Source organism: Schistocerca serialis, chromosome 9 (assembly GCF_023864345.2).
Source record: "Schistocerca serialis cubense isolate TAMUIC-IGC-003099 chromosome 9, iqSchSeri2.2, whole genome shotgun sequence".
NCBI lineage: Eukaryota > Metazoa > Arthropoda > Insecta > Orthoptera > Acrididae > Schistocerca > Schistocerca serialis.
In genome coordinates this window covers 499,341,143-499,368,909 of record NC_064646.1, presented here as the reverse complement: position 1 = coordinate 499,368,909, position 27,767 = coordinate 499,341,143, and the positions used below count along the sequence as shown (strand labels likewise).

Genomic DNA, 27,767 nt, shown 5'->3' with positions numbered 1-27,767 from the left:
ATCATACATTATATTTTATGATATCAGAAAAGTCTGCAGCAAATCAAAGGTGTGTGCCATCGTTTAAAACTGTCAATAAGATGATCTACTAAACATCTAGTGGAGGGGAGTACAGAAACAGTGAATGACCACAGGTTTAAATTTATCATATTCTTTATTTTAATAATGAAGAAAAGTCTTGAGAATTGAACAATTTGTTAGTTGCCAGTAGCTCGTATGTTGACATGTTTTTAATTTTTAATGGCGTTATTATAAAATTATTCTTAATTTCATTTCATTTACTAATTATTGGTGTGTAGTAGAGTAACAGGTACACTACTAAGTACAGTATTGATGAGATTTTATAGTCTGCAGGACTTTTGAATTTCAGTAGAATATTTGTTCCTAGGTCGATGACCACATTGTACCTTGGAAAACGTTATCACATTTGAGATAAGTTTAATCTTCCAGTATTTTTTATAAGTTTTGAAAAATTTTATATCACATTAAAAGTGTATACCATGATTTAAAATTGAAATAGTTGGATGTACTAAACACCTTTTGGAGGGCTCACTAGAAGCAAAAGCCATACAAATGTACAGAGATAAAACGCTGTCCCTGAAGTTGGGGTATAGAAACAGTGAATGACCGCAGGTTTAAATTTATCACATTTTTTATTTTAATAATGAAGAAAAGTCATGTAGTGGAGCTCTTTCCGTTTTACTCGTAGGATGTCTGTCGAACTGTTAGCTTCACCTTAGCAAGTCTGCCAGCTGCTGGTGGTCTTTCTGCCTGGCGAGGTCCAGTGGGGTTTTTCCCTGGTTATTCCTGGAGCTCCGATCGGCCCCTGCCTCCAGTAGTGCCGATACCACCCCTTCGTGGCCCTTCTGAGCAGCATTGTGCAATGGCGTTTCCCCCCACTGATCCCTGGCGTTGTGGTAAGGAGTGGCTGCCAGAAGCAGCCTCACCACAGCCTCACGGCCATGATACGCAGCCAAGAGCAAGGGCGTGCTCAGCGTTTTGTTCCTGGCATCTACCTCTGCACCTGCTTCCAGCAGTAGCTGCGCCACAGCCTCGTGGCCATTAATTGCAGCCCTGTGCAGTGGAGTCTCCTGCCAGCTGCTGCACCTGGCGTCCACGTCTGCTCCACCCTCCACCAGGCACCTCGCTGCCTTCACGTGTCCTCTGGTTGCTGCCCAGTGGAGGGTGGTCCACCTGTCCTTGCCCTCGTCCCTCGCCCCTACGTCCGCACCAGCTGCCAGCAGAGTCTGCAACTCGTCGACTGCATCCTCCTTCGCTGCCTGAATCAGCCTGCTGTTCTTCTCTTTTTCAGGAAGGCTTCTGTGCAAAAAAGACAAACTGTCACATATTTCTTCAAGTACATACTTCTGATTAAGAATACTGCAGAAGAGCCTGAGATGAGAGCAGTCCCAAAAATAGATCTGTTCAACGATCACTAACTAATCTGCAGTTTTCTCCGTGTTACAAAACAGTGGGACAGTCTCCATTTATTAAAGTACAGATGTACAGTGACACCGTACTCCCAATGTCCTCATCGATTAAAAATTCCTACATTCCATCCCTCCAACATTTAGTCATCATATTTTGTCACATTGATTCCTGACATTTAGTGTTTTGAGCTCAGAATGCTGTTGTTCAGCAGTCATTGCCTTCCACCGAAACGCCTTATGAAGGTAAAATAGTCCTTGATGTGCAGCAGCTCCCTTTTTAATACACAGAAACGTGGCATACAAACTACTCACATCTTCAAGTATTTAAAGAATGTTTTCCATCATGGCAGTCCATTTATTTGCAAATTTGTTGAAACATCGTCATCGAACAGAGCAAACTAATGTTTAACGGGAAACAGTTTAATTGCACTATGTCGGATATTCACTATGTGATCAAAAGTGTCCATACACCTTAAAAACGTACGATTTTCATATTAGGTGCATTGTGCTGCCAGCTACTGCTAGGTACTCCGTATCAGTGATTTCAGCAGTCATTAGACATCGTGAGGGAACAGAACGGGATACTCCGCAGAACTCGCAGACTTCGAATGTGGTCAGGTGATCGATCGGGTGTCACTTGTGTTATACGTCTGGACTGAAGATTACCACACTCCTAGACATCCCTAGGTCCTCTGTTTCCGATGTGATAGTGAAGTGGAAACGTGTAGGGGCACGTACAGCACAAAAGCGTACAGGCCTACCTCGTCTGTTGACTGACAGAGGCCGTCGACTGTTGAAAAGAGACGTAATGTGTAATAGACAGACATCTATCCAGACCATCACACAGGAATTCCAAACTGCATCAGGATCCACTGCAAGTACTATGACAGTTAGGCGGGAGGTGAGAGAACTTGGATTTCGAGCAGCTGCTCATAAGCCAAACATCACGCTGGCAAATGCCAAATGACGCTCCGCTTGGTGTTAAGGAACGTTAACTTTGGACGATTGAACAGTGGAAATACGTTGTGTGGAGTGGCGAATCACGGTACACAACGTGGCGATCTGATGGCAGGGTGTGAGTATGGTGAATGCCTCGTGAACATCATCTGCCAGCGTGTGTAGTGCCAACAATAAAATTCGGAGGCGCTTGCACTCCTTGTTGTTTCGCGTGGCATTATCACAGCACTGGCCTGCACTGATGTTTTAAGCACATTATTGCTTCCCACTGTTGAAGAGCAATTCGGAGATGGCGATTGCATCTCTCAACATGATCGAGCACCTGTTCATAATGCACGACCTGTGACGGAGTGCTTACACGACAATAAGATCCCTGTAATGGACTGGCCTGCACAGAGTCCCGACCCGAACCCGAATCCTGTAGAACACCTCTGGGATGTTTTTGAACGCCGGCCTCGTGCCAGGTCTCACCAACCGACATCGATACCCCTCCTCAGTGCAGCACTCTGTGAAGAAATGGCTCCAATTCCCCAAGAAACCTTCCAGCCCCTGATTGAACGAAAGCCTGTGAGAGTGGAAGCTGTCATCAAGACTAAGGGTGAGACAATACCATATTGAATTCCAGCAATACCGATGGAGCGCACCACGAACTTGTAAATCATTTTCAGCGAGGTGTCCGGATACTTTTGATCACATAGTGTACCAACTGCTCTACCTTAACTTCTTTATCCATATACACAAACATATTTGTTGGCATACACATATACAGACTTGCTGAGAAGAGTATGCTTGTGCGATAACCAGCATATCCACATGAAGTCACACACTCACACACACTCATGTGCACACACATACACATATACATATACACAGAACCACACAACCAGCCCTCCTCTTCCTCTCGCACACACATACAAAAGCACACAAATTTACAACTTATGTCCCTGTACTGCAGTGTGTCTAAAGGCAACAGCAAATCCAGTAGTTTTTGAAAGTAAATTTTTGAGTCATGTGATTGGCTAGATTACTATATGCAATACAGCTCCAAAAAACACACTGTAGACCCAACACTGCTCCTGTTTTTACTGATAAACACATCATATCCTTTGTGTGTGACACGCTCACTGCAATGAGTCTAATACACAAAACCTACATTATGACATTATAAACTGTGTTCCTTGTCATCAGGAATAAAATGTAACAAATTCTTTACAGTGTAAAGCAATTGAACAACAAATTCTTCCTTTTATACTGCCACTTGAGATATTAGAGCTGTCAAATGCAATATAAGAAAAGCGAAGAAGTGATAATATAGGGAAACGTGGATGGAGAAGATGAATGACTTTAAAGAGAGTGAGGATCTAAGTGTGGATTATGCCATCCCAGTACATAATACTGAAAGTGCAGCAGAAAACTCAGTCCCACAAAAGACTCCCTTCTAGGCCTCTGCCTGGTCTGGTGGGATGAAGAACGTGAGATGGCAGCTACTGAGGGGAGAGAAACAGTCAAAACCTACAAGTGACAAGCCGCAGAAGAGAATTTTCTGTACAGTAATCACATCAAGCAAGGACGCAGCGTATACACCCACTCAATGCTCCATGAGTATCGTTTGGAATACGATGTTGAGAACAAGAATATTGAGAACAAGATGTATTAGTACAGCAGTGGAAAATCTACAGGAAATACCTAATTTTCTTTTAGAAAACATTTTATGCTACTTGAGCCCAAGCGCATCAGCACAGGAAAATGCAAGCTCATGGTACAGCGTCAGATGGAACACCTACCAAATGTAATATTCTCCCTGTTGGGAACACCTAGAATAATAGCGCACAGCAAGACTATGGGGCCAGGACTGAGTAACATTCACTGTTCATTGCCCCAGCAACGTCAGAGGAGGGATAAATTCATTTATTGAATACCTCAAATAAAGTATGGACCAACCAGATCTACAGCCATTAATTGAAGACTGCTCGGATCTTACAAATAAATAAAATGGGAAAGGTGCCTGAGTGCACTCCATCATATAGTTCCATCATCCATTTCGAGGTCTCATTAACACACGATAGGAAAATGATGGAACACAAATTAGGTAGATTGAGAATCGAAAATGTTACGGCGTAAAGTCAAGCGTCAGCTCGCCAGTCGGGAACGATAGAGAAGAGATGGTGTGAGAAGACGTCAGCTAATTGCGCTCTGACCGACCCCTCTCCAGGACGACAAGGCGGCAGCGGCCCCTATTCAGAGAGGATGTAAGCGCCGTGACCGACTGGTGAAGACCCAGTTGAATAGGAGTTTCAAAATTAGGCACTTGTATTGCAGCGACTTAGGATTGTTTATACTGAAGAACACTGCTTATTTTGCATGTCGCCATTTGCTTGCGACACATGTGTGTAACTGACGAAGTTAGGCATTGTAACTTTCTTTTTCTAATAAAACTCGTTAATGTGATACGTTTGAATGTTGTGTAGGATCCGAGAAAGTAGGTTTCCTAGATACCCCACATTTGACGATGGGCAGGGAGACATAACAATTGACGACGAGGCTGGATTTAACAGAAAAGCACTGTCCATTGGACAAACAGGCTGTAGAAAGTGTTGCGGCACAACTGAATGTAGTATCATTCTTGTACTGCATTGTATGTTAACCAGGGACCTAGAAACGACAGAGAGGCTCCGTCCCCGCCGCAGCCGCAGTGGTCCACAACCCCACGACGACTACCGCAGTCCACTTCAGCCCTCCACCGCCCCACACAGAACCCAGAGTTATTGTGCGGTTTGGCCCCCAGTGGACCCCCCAAGGAACGTCTCACACGAGACGAGTGTAACCCCTATGTTTGTGTGGTAGAGTAATGGTGGTGTACGACGCATACGAGGAGAAATTGTCTGCGCAGCAATCGCTGACATAGTGTAACTGAGGCGGAGTAAGGGGAACCAGCCCGCATTCGCCGAGGCAGATGGAAAACCACCTAAAAACCATCCACAGACTGGCCAGTTCACTGGACCTTGACACAAATCCGGCGGGCGGATTCGTGCCGGAGACCATGTGCTCCTTCCCGCCTGGAAAGCCGTGCGTTAGACCGCACGACCAAACGGGCGGGCTAGTATCATTCTGACTGATATACCAGTTATGTTCAGTGTCAATTAATATTTGCTAGTAGTGTATACAGATATGACAATCAATTATGAAAGTCTTTGTATCCTGCTGTTGATGAATAAGTTGAAGAACCATGACATCTGCAGTCATTCATTCACAAGCTATATCGATCGATGTCTGATAGAAGCCTGATTATTACAAGAAACTATGAAACAGTAGGTACATAAGATCAACATCCACTGTTTCATGCAAGTGCCACCAAGTAGATGCATGCACTATGCGGATGATTTATATGTGTCTACTCGTATCGATAGTTTCACTGAGTATCAGCGTCAGATGGATAACGCTATGACAATGTACAGTCAATGGCTAAATGAGGACTGCTCCGACATACTGCCTGATAAATCAGCTGTGTGCCTTTATGTGAGACATAGGGTTAACGAAACAAGATTTATTTTCAGGACCAAAAATTCTGAAAATGGCTTTCAGATAAGCCGAAACAGGTTAATAAAGGAAAGTTATTGCGACCTGGACTGTTAATTCTAACTCAAGAATTATAAGATTAGTAGCCTCTATATTCCCGGTCTAAAGAGTGGTCAAATACTTAGGGCTTTATACCTATCATGTGGTAATGTGATCACATCACATTAAACATGTAATTAACAAATGTCAAGATGCCGGGAGTATCCCTCGCGCTGTGACAGGGTTTCGTTGGGAAGCACACTCAAGAATCTTCATTAGCATACATAGCGCGCTAATAATACCTTACATGTGTTACAGATGCATCTGTTGCAGATCAACAAAGAAGAACAGACTACAAGAACTTTGTCTTGCCGTGAAGCTATCAGGGCATTCAAATCGACTTCAACTAACGTACAGCTGATGGAAGTAAATGAAATGATATTAGAACTACGCAGGAAATACATAACTGTCAAATGCTTCATCATCAGATTCCTCCTGAAACGTTTTCACTTCTCAAATGAAAATTTGATAGCAGATATTGAAGTGCTATCCAGGCAGGTATTGAATTAAGAAGAAACCACCCCTTCAGCAGAATTTTACTTCGATGCTCCGTCATTCCGCAAATACGTCGCCACTTCCAAAAATATAAGCTGCTTCAGCATGCCCCACGCTAACACCTTCATGAAGCTGCTTATCGAGACGCAACTTCTTTACTGCAAGTCACACTGAGCGATAAAGTCGTAGTTAGCAAACTAGCACCTGGACCATCCTCAAGATAGATCAACGCAGATAGGTGTAAATAAAAAGAAGCGCAGGAAGTGGATTTGTAGTTAGCAAGGCTAATTAAGGAGGCAAATTCAAGCTTTCTGAAGTTGCATTCACTTTCACTGCAGAACTCATTGCGATTTTAGAGCGATATAAATACGCAGGAGAATTGCAAGAAGAAAAAATCAATTTTATCAGACTCACGTTCTGCAATTATTCTGTTAAAATGCTACCACGCCAATAATTACGTAGTATACCGCATTATTGAACCAAAACAGGAGCTTTTCCGCGTAAATAAGACGACCTTCATCTTATTGCTCAGAGTGCACAGTGGAATAAACGGTAGTGAAAATGTAGACAAGCTGTCCAAGAAAGCTCTTTACACTGCTGTAGCGAAATACGATAAAGTGCCACCCGACAATCTTTTTCACACCATAAGAATTATAATCAGTGCCAGTGGAGTGAAAATCTACAGTGGTTTTACGACATTGGAAGCAGACGCTGTGCCACTGCGGTACTAACCTCCAATCACGTCGTAAGTACCAAAATCGCAGATACAGCAGAAACTTTGCATTGAGGTGACAAAAAACGTGGGGTGCCCCCTAATATCGTTTCCTTTCCCCCAGCATAGTGCAGCGGCCTGGTGTAGCAAGGACTCAACAAGTCGTTGGAAGGTCCCAGTAGAAATAGTGAAAAAATGCTATCTCTGTTCTTGTCCGTAACAGCAAAAGCATTGCTGGTGCAAGATTTTGTGCACGAACTGACTTCCTGATTATGTCTTATAAATTATTGACAGAATTCATGTCGGAAGCTCGAATTCTCCACAATATTCCTCAAAACTGTAACGAACAACTGTGGCTCAGCAACATGGCGCATTGTCATCCATACAAATTTCACCGTCCATGAGTGGCTGTGGATGGTCTCCTAGTAGCCGAAAAAACCATTTCCAGTCATGATCGGTTCAGTAGGATCAGAGGAGCTAGACCATTACATGTAAACATAGCTCACACCATTATGGAGCCTTCACCAGCTTGCATGGTGCCTTGTTGCAAAACCTGGGTCCATGGTTTCGTTGTGCCTGCGCCACACTCGAGCACTACCATCAGGACTCACCAACTGAAATCGGGTCCCATCTGGCCAGCCCGCGATTTTTCAGTCACTTGGGGTCCAACCGATATGATTATGAGCCCAGGAGAGGCACTACAGGCGATGTCGTGCTGTTGGCAGAGGCACCCACGTCGGTCGTAATCTGAAATTGGGACTCATTTGACCAGCCCGCCCGTTTTCAGTCACTTGGGGTCCAACCGATATGATCGCCAGACCAGGAAGGGCACTATAGGTGATGTCATGCTGTTGGCAGAGGCACCCACGTCGGTCGTAATCCGTAATCGGGACTCATTTGACAAGCCCACCCATTTTCAGTCACTTGGGATCCAACCAATATGATCGCCAGACCACGAGAGGCACTACTAGTGATGTCGTGCTGTTGGAAGAGGCATCCACGTCGGTCGTAATCTGAAATCGGGACTCATTTGACTAGCCCGACCATTTTCAGCCACTTGGAGTTCAACCGCTATGATTGCCAGACCAGGAGAGGCACTACAAGTAATGTTGAGCTGTTGGCAGAGGCACCCATGTTGGTCCTAATCCTCAATCGGAGCTCATATGACCAGCCTGCCCATTTTCAGTCACTTGGGGTCCAACCGATATGATCGCCATACCACTAGAGGCACTACAAGTGATGTCGTGCTGTAGGAAGAGGCATCCAGGTCGGTGGTAATCTGAAATCGAGACTCATTTGACAGGACCGCCCATTTTCAGTCACTTGGCGTCCAACTAATATGATCGCGAGACCAGGAAAAGCACTATAGGTGATGTTGTGATGTTGGCAGAGGCACCCATGTAGCTTGTAATCCGAAATCGGGACTCATTTAACCATCCAGCCCATTTTCAGTCACTTGGGTCCCAACCGACATGATCACGAGCCCAGAAGAGGTATTACAGGCCATGTCGTGCTGTTGGCAGAGGCATCCACGTCGGTCGTAATATAAAATCGGGACTCATTTGACCAGTCCGCCCATTGTCAGTCACTTGGGGTCCAACAAATATGATCGCAAGACCAGGAGGGGCACTATAGGTAATGGCGTGCTGTTGACAGAGGCACCCAGGTCGGTCGTATTCCGAAATGGGAACTCATTTGACCAGCCTGCCCAATTTCAGTCACTTGTGGTCTAACCGGTATGTTCGCGAGCCCAGGAGAGGCACTACAAGCGATGTTGTGCTGTTGGCAGAGGCACCCACGTCGGTCGTAATCCGAAATGGGAACTCATTTGACCAGCCCACCCATTTCCAGTCGCTTGCGGTCCAACCGATATAATCGCCAGACCAGGAGAGGCACTACAAGTGATGTCATGCTGTTCGCAGAGGCACCCAGGTCAGTCGTAATCTGAAATTGGGACTCATTTGACCAGACCGCCCATTGTCAGTCACTTAGGGTCCAACCAAAATGATTGCGAGACCAGGAGGGGCATTATAGGTTATGTAGTGCTGTTGGCAGAGGCACCCACGTCGGTCGTAATCCATAATCGGGACTCATTTGACCAGCCCGTCCATTTTTAGTCACCTGGGGCCCAACCGATATGGTCGCAAGCACAGGAGAGGCACTACAGGCCATGTCGTGCTGTTGGCAGAGGCATCCACGTCAGTCGTAATCTGAAATCGGGACTCATTTGACCAGACCGCCCATTTTCAGTCACTTGGTGTCCAACCGATATGATCGCGAGACCAGGAGAGGCACTATAGGTAATGGCGTGCTGTTGACAGAGGCACCCAGTTCGGTCGTATTCTGAAATGGGAACTCGTTTGACCAGCCCGCCCAAATTCAGTCCCTTGGGGTCCAACCCCTATGATTGCGAGCCCAGGAGAGGCACTACAAGCGATGTCGTGCTGTTGGCAGAGGCACCCACGTCGGTCGTAAACCGTAATCGGGACTAATTTGACCATCCCTTCCATTTTTAGTCACGTGGGGTCCATCCATGATTGCGAGCTCAGGAGAGGCACTACAGGCCGTGTCGTGCTGTTGGCAGAGGCATCCACATTAGTCGTAATCTGAAATTGGGACTAATTTGACCAGACCGCCCTTTTTCAGACGCTTGGTGTCCAACCGATATGATCGCGTGAGGCACTACAGGCCGTTTCGTACTGTTGGCAGAGGCATCCACGTCGGTCGTAATCTGAAATCGGGACTCATTTAACTAGCCCGCTTATTTTCAGTCACTTGGGTCCCAACCGACATGATCACGAGCCCAGGAGAGGCACTAGAGGCCATGTCGTGCTGTTGCCCGTGGCATGCACGTCGGTCGTAATCCGAAATCGGGACTCATTTGGCCAGACCGCCCATTGTCAGTCACTTGGGGCCCAATAAATATGATCGCAAGACCAGGAGAGGCACTATAGGTAATGGCGTGCTGTTGACAGAGGCACCCAGGTCAGTCGTATTCCGAAATGGGAACTCATTTGACCAGCCCACCCATTTCCAGTCGCTTGGGGTCCAACCGAAATAAACGCCACACCAGGAGAGGCACTACAAGTGATGTCATGCTGTTGGCAGGGGCACCCAGGTCGGTCGTAATCTGAAATCGGGACTAATTTGGCCAGACCGCCCATTTTCAGTCACTTTAGGTCCAACCAATATGATCACGAGACCAGGAGGAGCATTATAGGGTATGTAGTGCTGTTGGCAGAGAGCACCCACTTCAGTCGTAATCCATAATCGGGACTCATTTGACCAGCCCGTCCATTTTTAGTCACCTGGGGCCCAACCGATATGATCGCAAGCCCAGGAGAGGCACTACAGGCCATGTCGTGCTGTTGGCAGAGGTATCCACGTCAGTCGTAATTTGAAATCGGGACTCATTTGACCAGACCGCCCATTTTCAGACACCTGGGGTCCAACCAATATGATCACGATACCAGGAGAGGCACTATAGGTAATGAAGTGCTGTTGACAGAGGCACCCAGGTCGGTTGTACTCTGAAATGGGAACTCATTTGACCAGCCTGCCCAATTTCAGTCACTTGGTGTCCAACCGGTATGATTGCGAGCCCAGGAGAGGCACTACAAGCGATGTCGTGCTGTTGGCATAGGTACCCACGTCGGTCGTAAACCGTAATCGGGACCCATTTGACCATCCCCTCCATTTTTAGTCACCTGGGGCCAATCCGATATGATTGCGAGCCAAGGAGAGGCACTACAGGCCGTGTCGTGGTGTTGGCAGAGGCATCCACGTCGGTCGTAATCTGAAATTGGGACTCATTTGACCAGACCGCCCATTTTCAGTCACTTGGCGTCCAACCGATATGAACGCAAGCCCAGGAGGGACACTATAGGTGATGTCGTGCTGTTGGCAGAGGCACCCAAGTTGGTCGTAATCCGTAATCGGGACTCATTTGACCAGCTAGTCCATTTTTAGTCACTTGGGGTCCAACCGATATGATCGCGAGCCCAGGAGAGGCACTACAGGCCATGTTGTGCTGTTGGCAGAGGCACCCACGTCGGTCGTAATCTGAAATCGGGACTCAGTTGACCAGCCCGCCCGTTTTCAGTCACTTGGGGTGCATGTGATATGATCGCCAGACCATGAGGGACACCATAGATGATATCATGCTGTTGGCAGAGGCACCCACGTTGGTCGTAATCCGTAGTCGGGAGTCATTTGATCAGCCCGTCGAGTTTTAGTCACTTGGCGTCTAACCGATATGATCACGAGCCCAGGAGGGGCACTATAGGTGATGTCGTGCTGTTGGCAGAGGCACCCAAGTTGGTCGTAATCCGCAATCGGGACTCATTTGACCAGCTAGTCCATTTTTAGCCACTTGGTGTCCAACCGATATGATCGCGAGCCCAGGAGAGGCGCTACAGGCCATGTTGTGCCGTTGGCAGAGGCACCCACGTCGGCCGTAATCTGAAATCGGGTCTCAGTTGACCAGCCCGCCCGTTTTCAGTCACTTGGGGTGCATGTGATATGATCGCCAGACCAGGAGGGACACCATAGATGATATCATGCTGTTGGCAGAGGCACCAACGTTGGTCGTAATCCGTAGTCGGGAGTCATTTGATCAGCCCATCGAGTTTTAGTCACTTTGCGTCCAACCGACATGATCGCGAGCCCAGGAGGGGCACTATAGGTGATGTCGTGCTGTTGGCAGAGGCACCCAAGTTGGTCGTAATCCGCAATCGGGACTCATTTGACCAGCTAGTCCATTTTTAGTCACTTGGTGTCCAACCGATATGATCGCAAGCCCAGGAGAGGCGCTACAGGCCCTGTTGTGCCGTTGGCAGAGGCACCCACGTCGGTCGTAATCCGTAATCGGGACTCATTTGACCAGCCCACCCGTTTTCAGTCACTTGGGATCCAACCAATATGATCGCCAGACCACGAGAGGCACTACTAGTGATGTCGTGCTGTTGGAAGATGCATCAACGTCGGTCGTAATCTGAAATCGGGACTTGTTTGACCAGCCCGCCCATTTTCAGCCACTTGGGGTTCAACCGATATGATCGCAAGACCAGGAGAGGCATTACAAGTGATGGCGTGCTGTTGACAGAGGCACCCAGGTTGGTCGTATTCCGAAATGGGAACTCATTTGACCAGCCTGCCCAATTTCAGTCACTTGGGGTCCAACCGGTATGGTTGCGAGCCCAGGAGAGGCACTACAAGCGATGTCGTGCTGTTGGCAGAGGCAGCCATGTCGATCGTAATCCGAAATGGGAACTCATTTGACCAGCCCACCCATTTCCAGTCGCTTGGAGTCCAACTGATATAATCGCCAGACCAGGAGAGGCATTACAAGTGATGTCATGCTGTTGGCAGAGGCACCCAGGTTTTTCGTAATCTGAAATCGGGACTAATTTGACCAGACCGCCCGTTTTCAGTCACTTGGGGTCCAACAAATATGATCGTGAGACCAGGAGGGGCATTATAGGTTATGTAGTGCTGTTGGCAGAGGCACCCACGTCGGTCGTAATCCATAATCGGGATTCATTTGACCAGCCCGTCCATTTTTAGTCACCTGGGGCACAACTGATATGATCGCAAGCCCAGGAGAGTCACTACAGGCCATGTCGTGCTGTTGGCAGAGGCATCCACGTCAGTCGTAATCTGAAATCGGGACCCATTTGACCAGACCGCCCATTTTCAGTCACTTGGCGTCCAACCGATATGATCGCGAGACCAGGAGAGGCACTATAGGTAATGGTGTGCTGTTGACAGAGGCACCCAGGTCGGTCGTATTCTGGAATGGGAACTCATTTGACCAGCCTTCCCAATTTCAGTCACTTTGGGTCCAACCGGTATGATCGCGAACCCAGGAGAGGCACTACAAGCGATGTCGTGCTGTTGACAGAGGCACCCATGTCGGTCGTAATCCGAAATGGGAACGTATTTGACCAGCCCGCCCATTTTCAGTCGCTTGGGGACCAACCGATACGATCGCCAGACCAGGAGAGGCACTACAAGTGATGTCGTGCTGTTGGCAGAGGCACCCACGTCGGTCGTAATCTGAAATCGGGACTCATTTGACCAGCCCGCCCGTTTTCAGTCACTTGGGGTCCAACCGATATGATCGCCAGACCAGGAGGGGCACTACAGGCGATGCCGTGCTGTTGGCAGAGGCACCCACATCGGTCGTCTGCTGCCACAGCCCGTTAACCCTAAATTTCGCCGCACTGTCCTAACAGATACGTACGTGGTACGTCCAAAATCGATTTCTATGGTTATTTGTCGCAGGGTTGTTTCTGTGTTAATACTGGTAACTCTATGCAAACGCTGCTGCTCTCGGTCTTTAAGGGAAGGCAGCCTCGGCCTCTCCATTGTCCGTGGTGAAAGGTAATGCCTGAAATGTGGCATTCTCCGCCCACTCTCGGAATATTGAATTCGCTAATTCATAAATCAAATGTCCCATGCCTGTCGTGCGGCCATAATCACGCTAGAAACCTTTACATACGAATCACCTGAGTACAAATAACAGCTTCGCCAATGCACTGCCCTTTTATACCTCGTGTACGCGATACTATCGCCGTCTGTATATGTGCATATCGCTATCCCGTGACCTTTGTCACCTTAGTTTATAGTAACATTGGGGCGAAATCGCTTGAATGACGGGACATTCCGCCAAATGTCTACTACCTGAAATGATTAAACCTTCTTCATGTGAATGCAGAAGTAAAGAAAATGTTGATTACATTTTCGTCGGGTACCGTTGAAGGAATCCAGAATTTCCAATACAGTACATACCTTAACCTACCTCGACCATTGACTTAAGTTCAGTTTAATAGCATGTAACAGATTACTGATGTTCCTTCCCGCCTAAGGCTGGCTGTATGGGCCATGAATAAATGTAAACAAACTGTTTTTTTTTCATAATGCGGGGACACCGTCTTAATATATTTCTTTAAGTCAGTACCGCCATTAGAGTGTTGTTTAAGTGTTGTTTGTTTACATTGTTACATTTACACAATCATGATTTCGGCTTCAAAGTGCTATTACCAAGTGTTTTAAGTGTTATAAATTGCTTAAGATGGCATACTGTCGTATTCTTTAAAAGATTAGAAAACTTAAATTAACTTCACCACTAAAATGTACTTTAAACAACGTCAATGACTGTGGACTGTTATATTTATGGATGTAGCGAATATTATCGAGAGGTTTGTTACTCTTTATGTTTATGAGCAGGCAACTTCATAGTATACATTGTATGAGCATTGTACTTCATTGTATACATTGTATACAATGTATGAGCAAGCTCATAAACATAAACAGTAACAAACCTCTCGATAATCCTACATCCATAAATATAACAGTCCAGGTAATCATTGATGTTGTTTAAAGTACATTTTAGTAGTGAATTTAAAGTACATTTTAGTAGTGAAGTTGATATTAGTTAAGTTTTCTACTCTTGTAAAGAATATGACAGTATGCCATCTTAGGCAATTGATAAACACTTGATACTGGCACTTTGAAGCCGAAATCATGATTGTGTAAGTGTAAATCTAATACGATAAATAATGGCGGTACTGACTTTAAAGTAAACAAAATTTGTTTCCTACTTGTGTCCTGAACTCAAGTTGAAAACCACAGAGAGGACGAAATTCTTTTTGCGGAAAACTATTGAGAAAACTAAGAGAAGCGGCATTTGAAGCTGAATCCAGGACGATTCTGTTGACGCCAACGTACATTTCGCGTAAGGGCCACGAAGATAATATAAGAGAAATAAGCGACCTTTTTTTTTGATTCATCACTCTCCTGATTGGTTTGATGCGGTCCGCCACGAATTCCTCTCCTGTGCTAACCTCTTCATCGCAGAGTAGCACTCGCAACATACGTCATCAATTACTTGCTGGATGTATTTCAGTCTCTGTCTCCCTCTACAGTTTTTTCCCTCTGCAGCTCTATCTAGTTGGTTCAAATGGCTCTGAGCACTATGGGACTTAACTGCTGAGGTCATCAGTCCCCTAGAACTTAGAACTACTTAAACCTAACGAACCTAAGGACATCACACACATCCATGCCCGAGGCAGGATTCGAACCTGCGACCGTAGCGGTCACGCGGTTCCAGACTGTAGCGCCTAGAACTGCTCGGCCAGCTCCATCTAGTACCATGGAAGTCATTCCCTCATGTCTTAACAGATTGCCTATCATCCTTACGGAAGCGTATACACAACCGTTTTCCCTCCCTCCATTCTCGAGTGGGTTTTCCTGCCAAATTTTGGGTTTTGTTGTTTACTGTTAGACACTAACTTTAGCCACGTGGAAACCATTTTGTTTAACAACTATGGATATTCTACAGTATGAGATTTTCACTCTGCAGCGGAGTGTGTGCTGCGCTGTGAATATTCTGTTTCAAGCTACTGAATATGTGACGCTGGTCGCTTAATCTACTTCAGTGCTAGCGCCCTCTGTAAATGTAAGATGGCCTCAGGCTATCGCTGCCCTTGCTCATATATATTCGTGCACAAATTGTGTCAGACTGGATTCACATGAGGGTATTTCCAACGGTATGTTATGGCTTTTAGCCATGTTATTCTTTTTACGTATCCTTCTGCCAATTGAACGTATTATTGCTCCATATTTTTTATTTTGTAACTCATCTGATGACGGCAGTAGATGTAATTAGTCATTGTGAATCGTGCTGCAATGCGTGAGAAGACGGACGTTTATGAATAACCTGCCACACATGATATTCCTTTACAGACTTTATATCTCCAATGGATTACCACAAATTCTCCTGTCGTAGGACTTTGTCGTTTGAGGCATTCTCTCAAATTTTTAACCTCAATTAACTGAAGGCACGCTTTCAAGTATGGGAAAGTATCTAATTTCCAGTAGTACACTTGTCTTACCTACGTTAAAAAAGTTCGTGTTTAGGGTGGTTCCATCAGTTAGGATCTTTATAAAGCTAATTTTCGTATTTGTGACTTTAACGTTAAAATTTGAGTTTTTTGCGTATCTCCATTCTTGTTGATCAGCAAACTGATTTCCTGAGTATATCCATTACATTTTATCTACGTACTAGAAACCTGGAGACCTTGTAATGTTTCTAAGTAAGTAGCGCGTAATGTGGCTGACAGCAGGCATCCCCGTAGAAACAAGATTTTTTTAATTGATAGTATTATCTAGAAATAAGGAATGAGGAGGTTCTGCGTAGAATCGGAGAGTAAACGAAAATATGGAAAGGACTAACAGAGAAGAAGAGACAGGATGATAGGACATCAGTTAAGATACATGAAAGAATAACTTCCATGGTACTAAGGGGAGCATGAAGTGATGCTATACCACTATTACGCTCGCCCGCTTTCTGCTAGACTGTCATACGCACCAGGTCTTGCGCCCCGAGATTTTCACCTTCTCCGTTCTGTATCGAAAGATCTACAAGGAACTTCTTTCCCGGATGAACATGTGCTCGGAAGTTGGCTCAACGAGTTCTTCGCCTCAAAACCTTGTGATCGATAAGTTGTCCCAGCGCCGGCTGACTGTTATACATTGTGAAGGACAACACGTTAGTGACGAGTAAAGTCTCTGTTATGTTGTGCTTAATTAACGTATGGAAAAACGCTATGAACTTACACAGTCGAATAGAGAATGGAAGTTTGAGCCAGGCGTGGTCGTGGGTTGAGGTGAGCAAGACACGCATTCCAAGATAAATATACAGACTCTGAAGACTCACCCCAGAACACGCCATATACTTATTCTGCTGCAATTACTTTGTTTGCTTTCTCCTGCCTCCAATTCCCCCACGGTTTCTGTTTCACGACCAACAAACACCCGTATTCAAAAATATTTATTCACATGAAATCGAAGCTTGGAGGTGTTTCAATGCATCAGCACTTCTGTCTCACATATTTGCTAAACGATTCATTCTGCAGATAGAGAGCCATCACAGAAAGAAAAAATTACATCCAACAGATCACTGTGTGCAGTATGCACGGAAAACGATTTTCTTTTATTATTATAGTAATACCTTATGACTGCAGTGAATGAAATCTTATGTCTTAATCTGAAAATGAATCATACAGTGAACCTAGAGAGGGATGTAAAGAATCACTTTCATCCATGGCTAGACGCCACCAGAATTTATAAGAGGTTCAAATGGTTCAAATGGGTCTGAGTACCATGGGCCTTAACTGAGGTCATCAGCCCCCTAGAACTTAGAACTACTTAAACCTATCTAACCTAAGGACATCACACAGATCCATGCCCGAGGCAGAATTCGAACCTGCGACCATAGCGGCCTCGCGGATGCAGACTGTAGCGCCTAGAACCGCTCGGCCACTCAAGCCGGCTTATAAAAGGAATAAGTTCTCTCGATAACTATGACCTCTATGTTACCAGATATGCACTACAGCGCCATTCGATTTCCTTGCACCCAACACTTGATTCATGCCCCCGCAGATCGCATTGTGTAGTGGCGGAACTCACCGCAGGCGAGAGACGGCAGAGTCATCTGGCGGAAGAGTAGTGCGGGCAGCCGTGGGCGGCGCAGCAGTGGCAGGGGTGCGGCCGCGGTCTCCCTGCGGCCCACTGCCGTCTGCAGAGGCCGGCGCGCTGCACACAAACAGGCAGGGTGTGGTAATCTCTGTCCTCATGGGGGCCAGAGGGCAGCTTACTACATGCATCGCAGCTGGGAGATCGTCTTCACACAAACAACAGAACACACATTGCCAATGACAATAGTGGGTCTGCTAAGATGAATAACTTAGCCTCCCTGAGTTCCTCAGGCCAGTAGCTTACCCTAACAAACAACAAAAGAGAGTACAAATGATATTTAGATACGACATCAGTTATGCTAGAGTAATAGAAGAACTATTGTACAGTACAGCTGGAATACGCAACAATAAGACCAAGCACACGGAAATTGAAGCAGTAATAAACTTTGAATGTACTTATCGTGGTACTGATTTAATCAAATGGTGCTCGTAGCTCATGTGTTAGGGACCAGGCTGTAGGAGGCTCACATCCTAGTGTGTGTGTGTGGGGGGGGGGGGGGGGGCAGCACCTTTCGAACAGACTGACGAAAGAAATTCAGGTAAATGAAGTGCACAGAATTTGTGATGCAAAAAAAAAAAAAAAAAAAAATCCAATAAAATTGTTAAACCTGCACACTTTAATTTTCAATACAGAAACTGAAACATTTCCCACCGAACAGATGTAATTCACGTTGACCATGGGGCCTATCACTGAACAGGTGAACGTTAAATGTCATCTGACAGTAGAGTCGAATGTTTGTGAAAGGAAAATGTATAACGTGATAAGAGACGATCTGTGTATACATCTACACCTGACAACTTATCAGACGTTGTGACCCCAATGAAATACAAAATTCTGTTTTACTACTGTATTCAGGGTAATCATGTTTACTAGATTGTGACTAGGAGATTTCCTTGGGAACGGAGTCAATCTGAATGAAAACAATAAGCATGAATTTACATATTGCAATGGACGAAGTCATGAAATCGTGATAACTGATAAGAATTTGTGAAAGTCAGCTGTGACTGGTGTCACAGAGCAGAAGATACTGGCTAATGTCTGGTATCTGAAAGATAACAATTGAAGGGGGCATGTACTGGTGCGTTTAATTCTCACACTGACCACTACATGGCTACCGGCAGAATACAAACCACAGCTACTGTAATAAGATGTATTGTCCATACGTGATAGTGGCAGGCGCATGTGCCATAGATACTCGCCAAAGCCGATCACCTCAGTGGTGAGAGGCTAGGAGACTCACTGGATTGGAGCGTCCTGGTAGCAACACAAAGCTATTACATCCACGTCGTTGTCTGTGGATCACGCTACACGTAGTTTACACCCAGAAATACACTCCTGGAAATGGAAATAAGAACACATTGACACTGGTGTGTCAGACCCACCATACTTGCTCCGGACACTGCGAGAGGGCTGTACAAGCAATGATCACACGCACGGCACAGCGGACACACCAGGAACCGCGGTGTTGGCCGTCGAATGGCGCTAGCTGCGCAGCATTTGTGCACCGCCGCCGTCAGTGTCAGCCAGTTTGCCGTGGCATACGGAGCTCCATCGCAGTCTTTAACACTGGTAGCATGCCGCGACAGCGTGGACGTGAACCGTATGTGCAGTTGACGGACTTTGAGCGAGGGTGTATAGTGGGCATGCGGGAGGCCGGGTGGACGTACCGCCGAATTGCTCAACACGTGGGGCGTGAGGTCTCCACAGTACATCGATGTTGTCGCCAGTGGTCGGCGGAAGGTGCACGTGCCCGTCGACCTGGGACCGGACCGCAGCGACGCACGGATGCACGCCAAGACCGTAGGATCCTACGCAGTGCCGTAGGGGACCGCACCGCCACTTCCCAGCAAATTAGGGACACTGTTGCTCCTGGGGTATCGGCGAGGACCATTCGCAACCGTCTCCATGAAACTGGGCTACGGTCCCGCACACCGTTAGGCCGTCTTCCGCTCACGCCCCAACATCGTGCAGCCCGCCTCCAGTGGTGTCGCGACAGGCGTGAATGGAGGGACGAATGGAGACGTGTCGTCTTCAGCGACGAGAGTCGCTTCTGCCTTGGTGCCAATGATGGTCGTATGCGTGTTTGGCGCCGTGCAGGTGAGCGCCACAATCAGGACTGCATACGACCGAGGCACACAGGGCCAACACCCGGCATCATGGTGTGGGGAGCGATCTCCTACACTGGCCGTACACCACTGGTGATCGTCGAGGGGACACTGAATAGTGCACGGTACATCCAAACCGTCATCGAACCCATCGTTCTACCATTCCTAGACCGGCAAGGGAACTTGCTGTTCCAACAGGACAATGCACGTCCGCATGTATCCCGTGCCACCCAACGTGCTCTAGAAGGTGTAAGTCAACTACCCTGGCCAGCAAGATCTCCGGATCTGTCCCCCATTGAGCATGTCTGGGAGTGGATGAAGCGTTGTCTCACGCGGTCTGCACGTCCAGCACGAACGCTGGTCCAACTGAGGCGCCAGGTGGAAATGGCATGGCAAGCCGTTCCACAGGACTACATCCAGCATCTCTACGATCGTCTCCATGGGAGAATAGCAGCCTGCATTGCTGCGAAAGGTGGATATACACTGTACTAGTGCCGACATTGTGCATGCTCTGTTGCCTGTGTCTATGTGCCTGTGGTTCTGTCAGTGTGATCATGTGATGTATCTGACCCCAGGAATGTGTCAATAAAGTGTCCCCTTCCTGGGACAATGAATTCACGGTGTTCTTATTTCAATTTCCAGGAGTGTAGAAATGGCTAACCACATTGTGCTGTACAGTCAAATTTGCAAATATAAAATAAATTTCGAAGGTAAATATCGACCATTAAGACACTAAGATTTGCATTTGCATCGTCAATGGAATGTAGAATAGGATATGTCGGTTGTTAATTGCACAGACTGGAACACTTCACATTCGACTATTACAGTGATATTTACCATGTGTGGTACAAATGGCTCTGAGCACTATGGGACATAACATCTGAGGTCGTCAGTCCCGTAGAACTTAGAACTACTTAAACCTAACTAACCTAAGGACATCACACACATCCATGCCCGAGGCAGGGTTTGAACCTGTGACCGTAGCAGTCCCGCGGTTCTGGACTGCAGCACCTAGAACCGTATGGCCATCGTGGCCGGCACCATGTGTGGAAAACAGTGGTTTGGTTAACTATAGGTATTTTTTGGCGTAGATTCCGAATATGCAATAAAAATGGGGGATCCCTGTTTCAAAATATAACTTAAGCCCACCCGCGCAGGAGGGGGATGCATATATAATGTTGTACATATACACATCACTGTATTGATTGTTTTTTTCTCTGCTTCGACTCGAACACGAACAGCCTTTGCACAAAAACGTCGCAAACGTTACGACCTAATGTTTCCTGCACACTGCACCACTGTGTGGATTATGCCTATCAGTATAGACTATCTGATTTGTGATCTCCACACTTAGACACCCGATCTGCTGCTGCCCACAGGAAAATCAGCATTAATGACTTGCTATTGTCACATGTACTTTGAGGTACAAATCAATCTAAAAACAGCTAAAAATATCTATAATTAATAGTCTATGAATGAAGCAAAGTTAAATGTTTGTAACTTCTCATTATCTAATCTAGAAAACTGGGAAATTGGTTCATCATTCACACATAATGAAGATCACTGGAGATATGAAAGTCTTATGACTAGGAAGCTGTGTGGGAAGTTGATATCATAAGAACGAGGACTAATACGATGCAGTAGTGCATGACACCCGTTTCAGTAACGAAGATTTTGGTCAGCAATTACGACATTTCAGTTCTGAACAGTATTTCCAAACTTTACTCCTAAATAACACAGATAGAATTAGATTTAAAGCTATTGGGTTAGTGTTAGGATACTTGGAAAAGACAGCTGTGGTGGTGAGTATTTCGTTTTTGAAATTTATTTTCGTGTTAGGCTTTACTGAACAGGTGAGACTGAGATACTTCTCATTCAGTTTTGTTTTGTAAACCAGTCAGGCAGCTTAGGCAACATTACATCAAAGAGAAGAATTGCAATTTATTAAGCAGCTCATTAACTATGGCATAAATGTTTAAAAATATCTGAAAATATAGTAAACGTTTGAGATTTTGCAGGAACTAGGCTTGTGGGGAGTATTTGTACTGCGAAACGGTATGTAACTACTAATATTTGGATCTGAACATCACATCAATGTTGAATTTGTTTGGAAATGGATCAGCACGAACAACAGATGACATAGAGAGGGTCCCAGTAGAAGGAAACAGAGCAGAATTCCCCAAAAAGGCCTACCGTTTAGTAACACAATAGAGAAGTTCAAACAACACAGAGACAGTCAAGGTGAGATTTGATGGCTGCTCCTCAAAGAAGCAAGCTGAGCATTTTCATCAATAGAGCCTTCTCCCAGTGTGTGTAGTAGAGGCTAGTGTACTTAGCTACTGCATGCATCCCGAGTAACAACTAAACAGAAACAGGAAGGAAATGTGAATATCAGCCCTGATGCTGCTGTTCTGGTCCTAGGACTGGCTTATTGCATCGTGAGGTGGATCCGGAGTATGTAGGGAATATGAAGCTATACTCTCCACCACATCTACTTATGTAAACTTCTTGACTGGAGTCGTCTTTTCGTGCTTGGACTGGAAACCACACACTTCTTAGGGTATAGCATACTTCTTAAAACTTATACTTAACTCATAGTGCATCGATTGGGGAAATTAAGGGAACTTTGTAATACAACTACAGTTAGCAAACATACATCTAGCAAGAAACCACAAGAGAGATACACAATGTGCAAATCTGTAGTACTGGTGTGGGAATAGTGATTATTCTATCCATTTGCTTTATTACACCTACCACAGAGGTTAACACTTACTGTGTGGCAACATCAGAGATTATAAACACCCTGTTGGCCATCTTGAGCAATGCTACAGCCTGCAACAGAGTACATACTGCTGGTATTGGTGAAAGACTTGCTCTCCATTTTCACCTTCCCTATATGTAGCAAGACGCCATTAACATGTTCCTCCTTGTCGGCAGCAGCAGTGGCAGCCAACAACAATAAAGACCCTTTTGCATCAACAGGTTAATAGTGACCCTATACAGGACACAGAAAAAGTGCTGCACACTTTCATGGCTTGGCTGTAAACTGTAAAGATCATATTGCCTGCCTATGTTTTGAGCAGCCCATAGTTGTGTCCACCACTTCAATGTTTCCTGTTCTGTCCACAGTCATTGTACTTCTCGTTCAGAGGCTTGATGCCGGAATCTAAATGACTAGTTGCTCCGCACATAGAATTTAACAGAACTGATGATTGCAGGTAAGGTCCCTGCAATTCATAAGGCTATGAAAAATTTGTCTCTTCCTTGATTTTCATTAGCTAGCTTACCTTTTGATAACTGTATAGTATTAAATGAAGCTGTTACATGAAGTTGAGCAAAACATCTAGAGATAGCAGAAAATGGACAACAGTGATGGAGAAAAAATTGGAGCAGCAAGAAGGAGCTGCTCGACAAAAACGAATGTTTGTAGGCAGGTTTCTACATCTGAGAGATTATGTCTATTCAGATTTCATGCCATTCGCATAATAGTGGCGCTAGTAGTAGCGCCAGTATGGGGAAGAAAATGAACCTGCGTGCATGCTAGGCATATTGGATATACAGCTGAAGATATGATCTTGATGACAATTTCCTGTGAGAGCACGGTCGTCGTCTTGACCGCAAATGTGCATCAGTCTGGTGATTCGGCCTGTTGTGCTGCCATTCATGAACATCACTGCAGGGGGTGTTTTCCAACAGGATAATGCTCGCCCACATAAAAGCTGTTGTAATACTAGGTGCTTCACAGAGGGTCGACATGATACATTGATCCGTTCGATCGCCATATCTGTTTCCAATCGTGCACATATGGGACATCATTGGATGACAACAACAGCAGCATCCACAAACAGTATAAACCATCCCTGTATCGATTGCCCAAATGCAACAGGGATGGAACTCCGTGCGAAAATCGACACGGGTACCTGTACAACAGAATGCATTTACATTTGCGTTCTTGCATTCAACATCTGGTGGTTACTCCACTTAGTAGTGTGGCAGCATGTCATATTTCCAATGGCAAATCTACAGCTTACATTAACCTGTGATGTTAATCAGTTACATATGTTATGTAGACAAATTTGTTCCCAAAATTTCATTGCTCTATATTAATTAGTTTCTGCTTATGTGATTTTTTTCCTATCAGATCTCTCAATGTTCTATAAAACTTGTACACTAAGTATAATTATTGGCGCAGAAATGCAAAAACACATAGAAATGTGCAACACAGATAAGTGGCTTGTTACATGCTTACCTGGTTTGTGCTGGAGGATCTGCGAGCAGCTGACCCAGTGTGACCACATCTTCTGGCTGAGTGCGCACTGCATCAGCCCAACCCCGTGTGGTCATAACCTGGGCGATGTTGGCCTTTATGAAGTTAACGGCGACCTGCCTGAGGCTGGTGCAGGAGTGCCTGATCGCCAGAACTGCTGTGGCCGCCGCAGTCTCGACTGACAGCTGAGCGGCCACGAGCTGCTCGCACCGAGCCTTCAGGGCCGACACGCCGTATTTATCAGCTGCTGCCAGCAGCTGGGGGGCCAGGCTGGGCAGCTGAGGGGCCTGGAGGGTGTAGAGGTAGGCGACCAGCTGGCGGAGCACCGGGCCCTCCACGTCCGGGACTGCGACCTCACCGGTGTTGGCTTCCAGTGTGTCGTGGCGAAACATGCCGCCAAACACGGGACTTCTATCGGCCAACACGGCCCTGTGCGCCACGAGACGGGTGCCGCCTGCCACGAGTGTGACGACTGCGCCGTCCCCTGCGTCCAGAAGGGCGCCCAGGTCCACAGCTGTGGTGTCCATAACCTCCTTGGTGGGTTCCATTGTGAATGACTCTGGAACATGACGTCACTCAGCAGCCCTTTCTCCCCTCATGGCGCTCTCTGTGCTTGTACGAGCCACAGGCAGGACAGTGTCAAGCGAAAAGTGGTAAATATTTTGACATCTGGACACTCGGCCTTCATGTCATGATTAGGCCTGTCTACCTTCTGACTCTAAAGTCAAAAAGTCCAGAACCAAATATAAATATCAGCCTTGAAAACGAAATATTCAGAGAGCACACTGCAGAGTGGGAAGTCTGTGATGGACTTACAACTGACCATGATCTCAATTAGTTTACAATAACAGATGCAGGTAGTGACTTAGCTGCTAACATGCAAACCAAGCGAATATGCAATCTATGTAAAACGAATTGGGAACATTTAAAGGGAGCATGCAAGGTACAACCACTGCAATAATGCAGATCTGATGATGACGCCATAGCCAACAAGTTTGTGAAAATATTGCAGATGGCACGCAGCAAGGCGATTTTGTTAGGTAGCCAAAGGTTTTTAAAATTCTCTGATGACCCCCCCCCCCCCCCAGAGATGGACAGCACACCAGGCGACAAGATACTACTGTTAACCTTAGTAGAAACAGAATAACAAAAAAAGCTGAGTTTCTATTGAGCAGCTGAACAACAATACAAGATGACAATGCACCAGAAGACATTAGAACTCTGCTTCCAAAAAGCAAGACAGTACCTTCGCTGTGAACCACTTCAGCAGCATGTGCATAATGGTGTTTTGATTTGATTTGCTCAGAAGTATATGGGCCTGGCAGTTGAAACGTCCCCTTTAGAAAAATTAATGAATTACTGTGCTGACAAACCCCTTACGTTATTTGATTTTCACACAGCTGAGCAGAACTGAACGTACTCAGACATTTCTCTCTTTACTTATTCTGATCATCACTAAACTGACACACAATATTTTTAGCGCAACGGAATCTGACTTTCAATAATCCCTACAAATGAATGGCCCTGACTAACAATAACCTATACTTTTCATGAATCACGTAACTCACAAAAATCGTCGTTACTCGAACTACTGCAAAACAGCGAGCGCCAATACTGCCAGCTAAATAAAAGATTCTAACTACTGAAGTCACTAACTACTGATAGGCATAGTTAGCAAATTAAAGATTTTGATAGAGAACAAACAATGTATTTACCTTAATAGTGATCAAAAGTCATAATATATATATCAGTTCATAACATCCAGTCTTACAAATTCACTGTCTTTACGTCCAGATCATCCGCCCTCAAAACTCCGCCATCTCTCTCCCCACATCCACCACTGCTGGCGGCTCACCTCCAACTGCGCAACGCTACGGGCTGTTCACATCCAGCTGCCCAACACTACAATAGCGACTATTCCAACAATGCCAACCAGCCACAGACTGCACACAGCACAACCAGTGATTTTCATACAGAGTGATACATGGCGTTATCAATATGAAAACCTAAACAGCCTACTTACACAGTAATAAAATTAAAAAGAAAAATAAGAAAACAACAGAGGTTGATAGAATCACAGCAGAAGTGTTGCATCAGGTAGTGGACCAGATTTTACCGCATCTATCAGCGTCATTCAACAAATTTCCTTTGTAGGTATGAGCAACCAGAATTTGCTAAATCTCAAGTATCATTAGGAAGGAGACAAAGATCCAAAACAACTTAGCTCTAACAATATCAAGGAATTTTATATAACATCCATGACCAAGGGGGAGGGGGGGTGGAAGTTGTTGGGAGGGGGAAGGTAGTGCTTTGTGCCCATCGTAAAAAATGAAAGTTGTATTAACAAAATAGTTTTGAAAAGGTAATTATGTGTAATTAGGATCCAGAACATGATAATACCTTTTAAAACACTCTTAGAAATATCAAAGCACATTCGATAATGTATCCTATGGACTTTGTAGCCAACACAAGAAATATAATAAGTACACATTTCTTTCAGTGTTGTTTACTTTTACTCTAAATGTAATTTTTAAAGGGGTAAGTATGACCCAGAACTTGGAAATACTGACTACGACTTTCATTGTGAAAGGACGTCTACTACTGTTACTTAAATTTTTAGGTTAACTGAACAGAAATATATAAAACATATGTGGTATCTGAACGAATTCATTAACAACAACAAATACATTATCAAAATTTTAAAATATAAATAAATTGACTAGATTGCAACATGGTCTATAGATGGGCATAAAGTACCCCCCCTCTCCACCTATGTTGGTATTGTGAGGGTTAAATCTTTTAGCATTATTCCTTTGGTAAATGCTCAGTACAGAGAAACGTTCCGTGCCACAGTCTGAGCTACTGTAGACAGATAATAGGCATGAACCCTTGCATTATGGTGTCACTCAAGGGTAATACATAGAGGAAGTGGTAAATCACGCAATGCATATTATGAATACCTCAGAGTAGTACATTATAAGCATAACGATTGAGAAAGCTGGGGCTTTATGGTTGCCTGCCCAGTTCAAAAGGCAGAAGCAGATGCGCTGTGCTGATTGTCTCTATAACATCCTGAGAGATTACTCCACAGACAGGCAGGACAACCTGGAATCCCTTGAATGTAAATTGTGAACACGTCACCAAAAGCTGCCCATGAACCAGCTTCAGTGCATAACAGATAATAGAGACTGCATCACATATGCAGGCGATATACTAAATACTCATACAGTATCTGCCAGTGCAAGAGCTAAACCAGAGAAAATTAGTAGGGAAGGTCTTGCAAGACTAAGTAATCGGTGCTTAGGAAAGAAACTTACAATAGGAGCACACATGTTTGTATATTAGTGAACATTATCAAGACTATATAAACCAACAATCAGAATAAATGACCAACCAGTGAAAAGAGAAGATTCGTAAACATACCTTGGTATAATTATGAAGGAGAGCGCCTAGTATTCGTCTATCAGGGAGGTATTTATATCCCCAACAAAATAGCATAACAAGAGCATATCACAATGCAACATTAATCGCTATTATGGGCTACAGATTGAGCGACTCATATAGGCAGAATTTTGACAGTATGAAAAAGTACCTAGTGTTAGGCCCCTGTAGTCCTAGTGTTAGGCCCCTGTAGGCAAGCCACG

General features: G+C 45.4%; 1 protein-coding gene across 1 annotated transcript; it reads right to left on the bottom strand.

Moving 5' to 3' along the window:
• Window positions 1–731: 731 nt before the first annotated feature.
• Window positions 732–24,671, bottom strand: LOC126419742 (poly [ADP-ribose] polymerase tankyrase-1-like). The gene is made up of 3 exons (XM_050086919.1): window positions 24,106–24,671; window positions 17,683–17,808; window positions 732–1,320 (listed from the first exon to the last, which is right to left on the bottom strand). Exons 1-3 carry the CDS (start codon window positions 24,669–24,671, stop codon window positions 732–734), a joined length of 1,281 nt encoding a protein of 426 aa, XP_049942876.1.
• Between the last annotated feature and the right edge of the window lie 3,096 nt (window positions 24,672–27,767).

Bases quoted from the DNA above. Each gene is read 5' to 3' on its own strand.
- LOC126419742 (XM_050086919.1), bottom strand. From the start codon at position 24,671: ATGGAACCCACCAAGGAGGTTATGGACACCACAGCTGTGGACCTGGGC. The intron at 17,809-24,105 runs GTAAGCATGTAA...GTTTGTGTGCAG, and splicing joins GATCCTCCAGCACAAACCAG to CGCGCCGGCCTCTGCAGACG. The intron at 1,321-17,682 runs GTGAGTTCCGCC...TTTTTTGCACAG, and splicing joins TCTGCCGTCTCTCGCCTGCG to AAGCCTTCCTGAAAAAGAGA.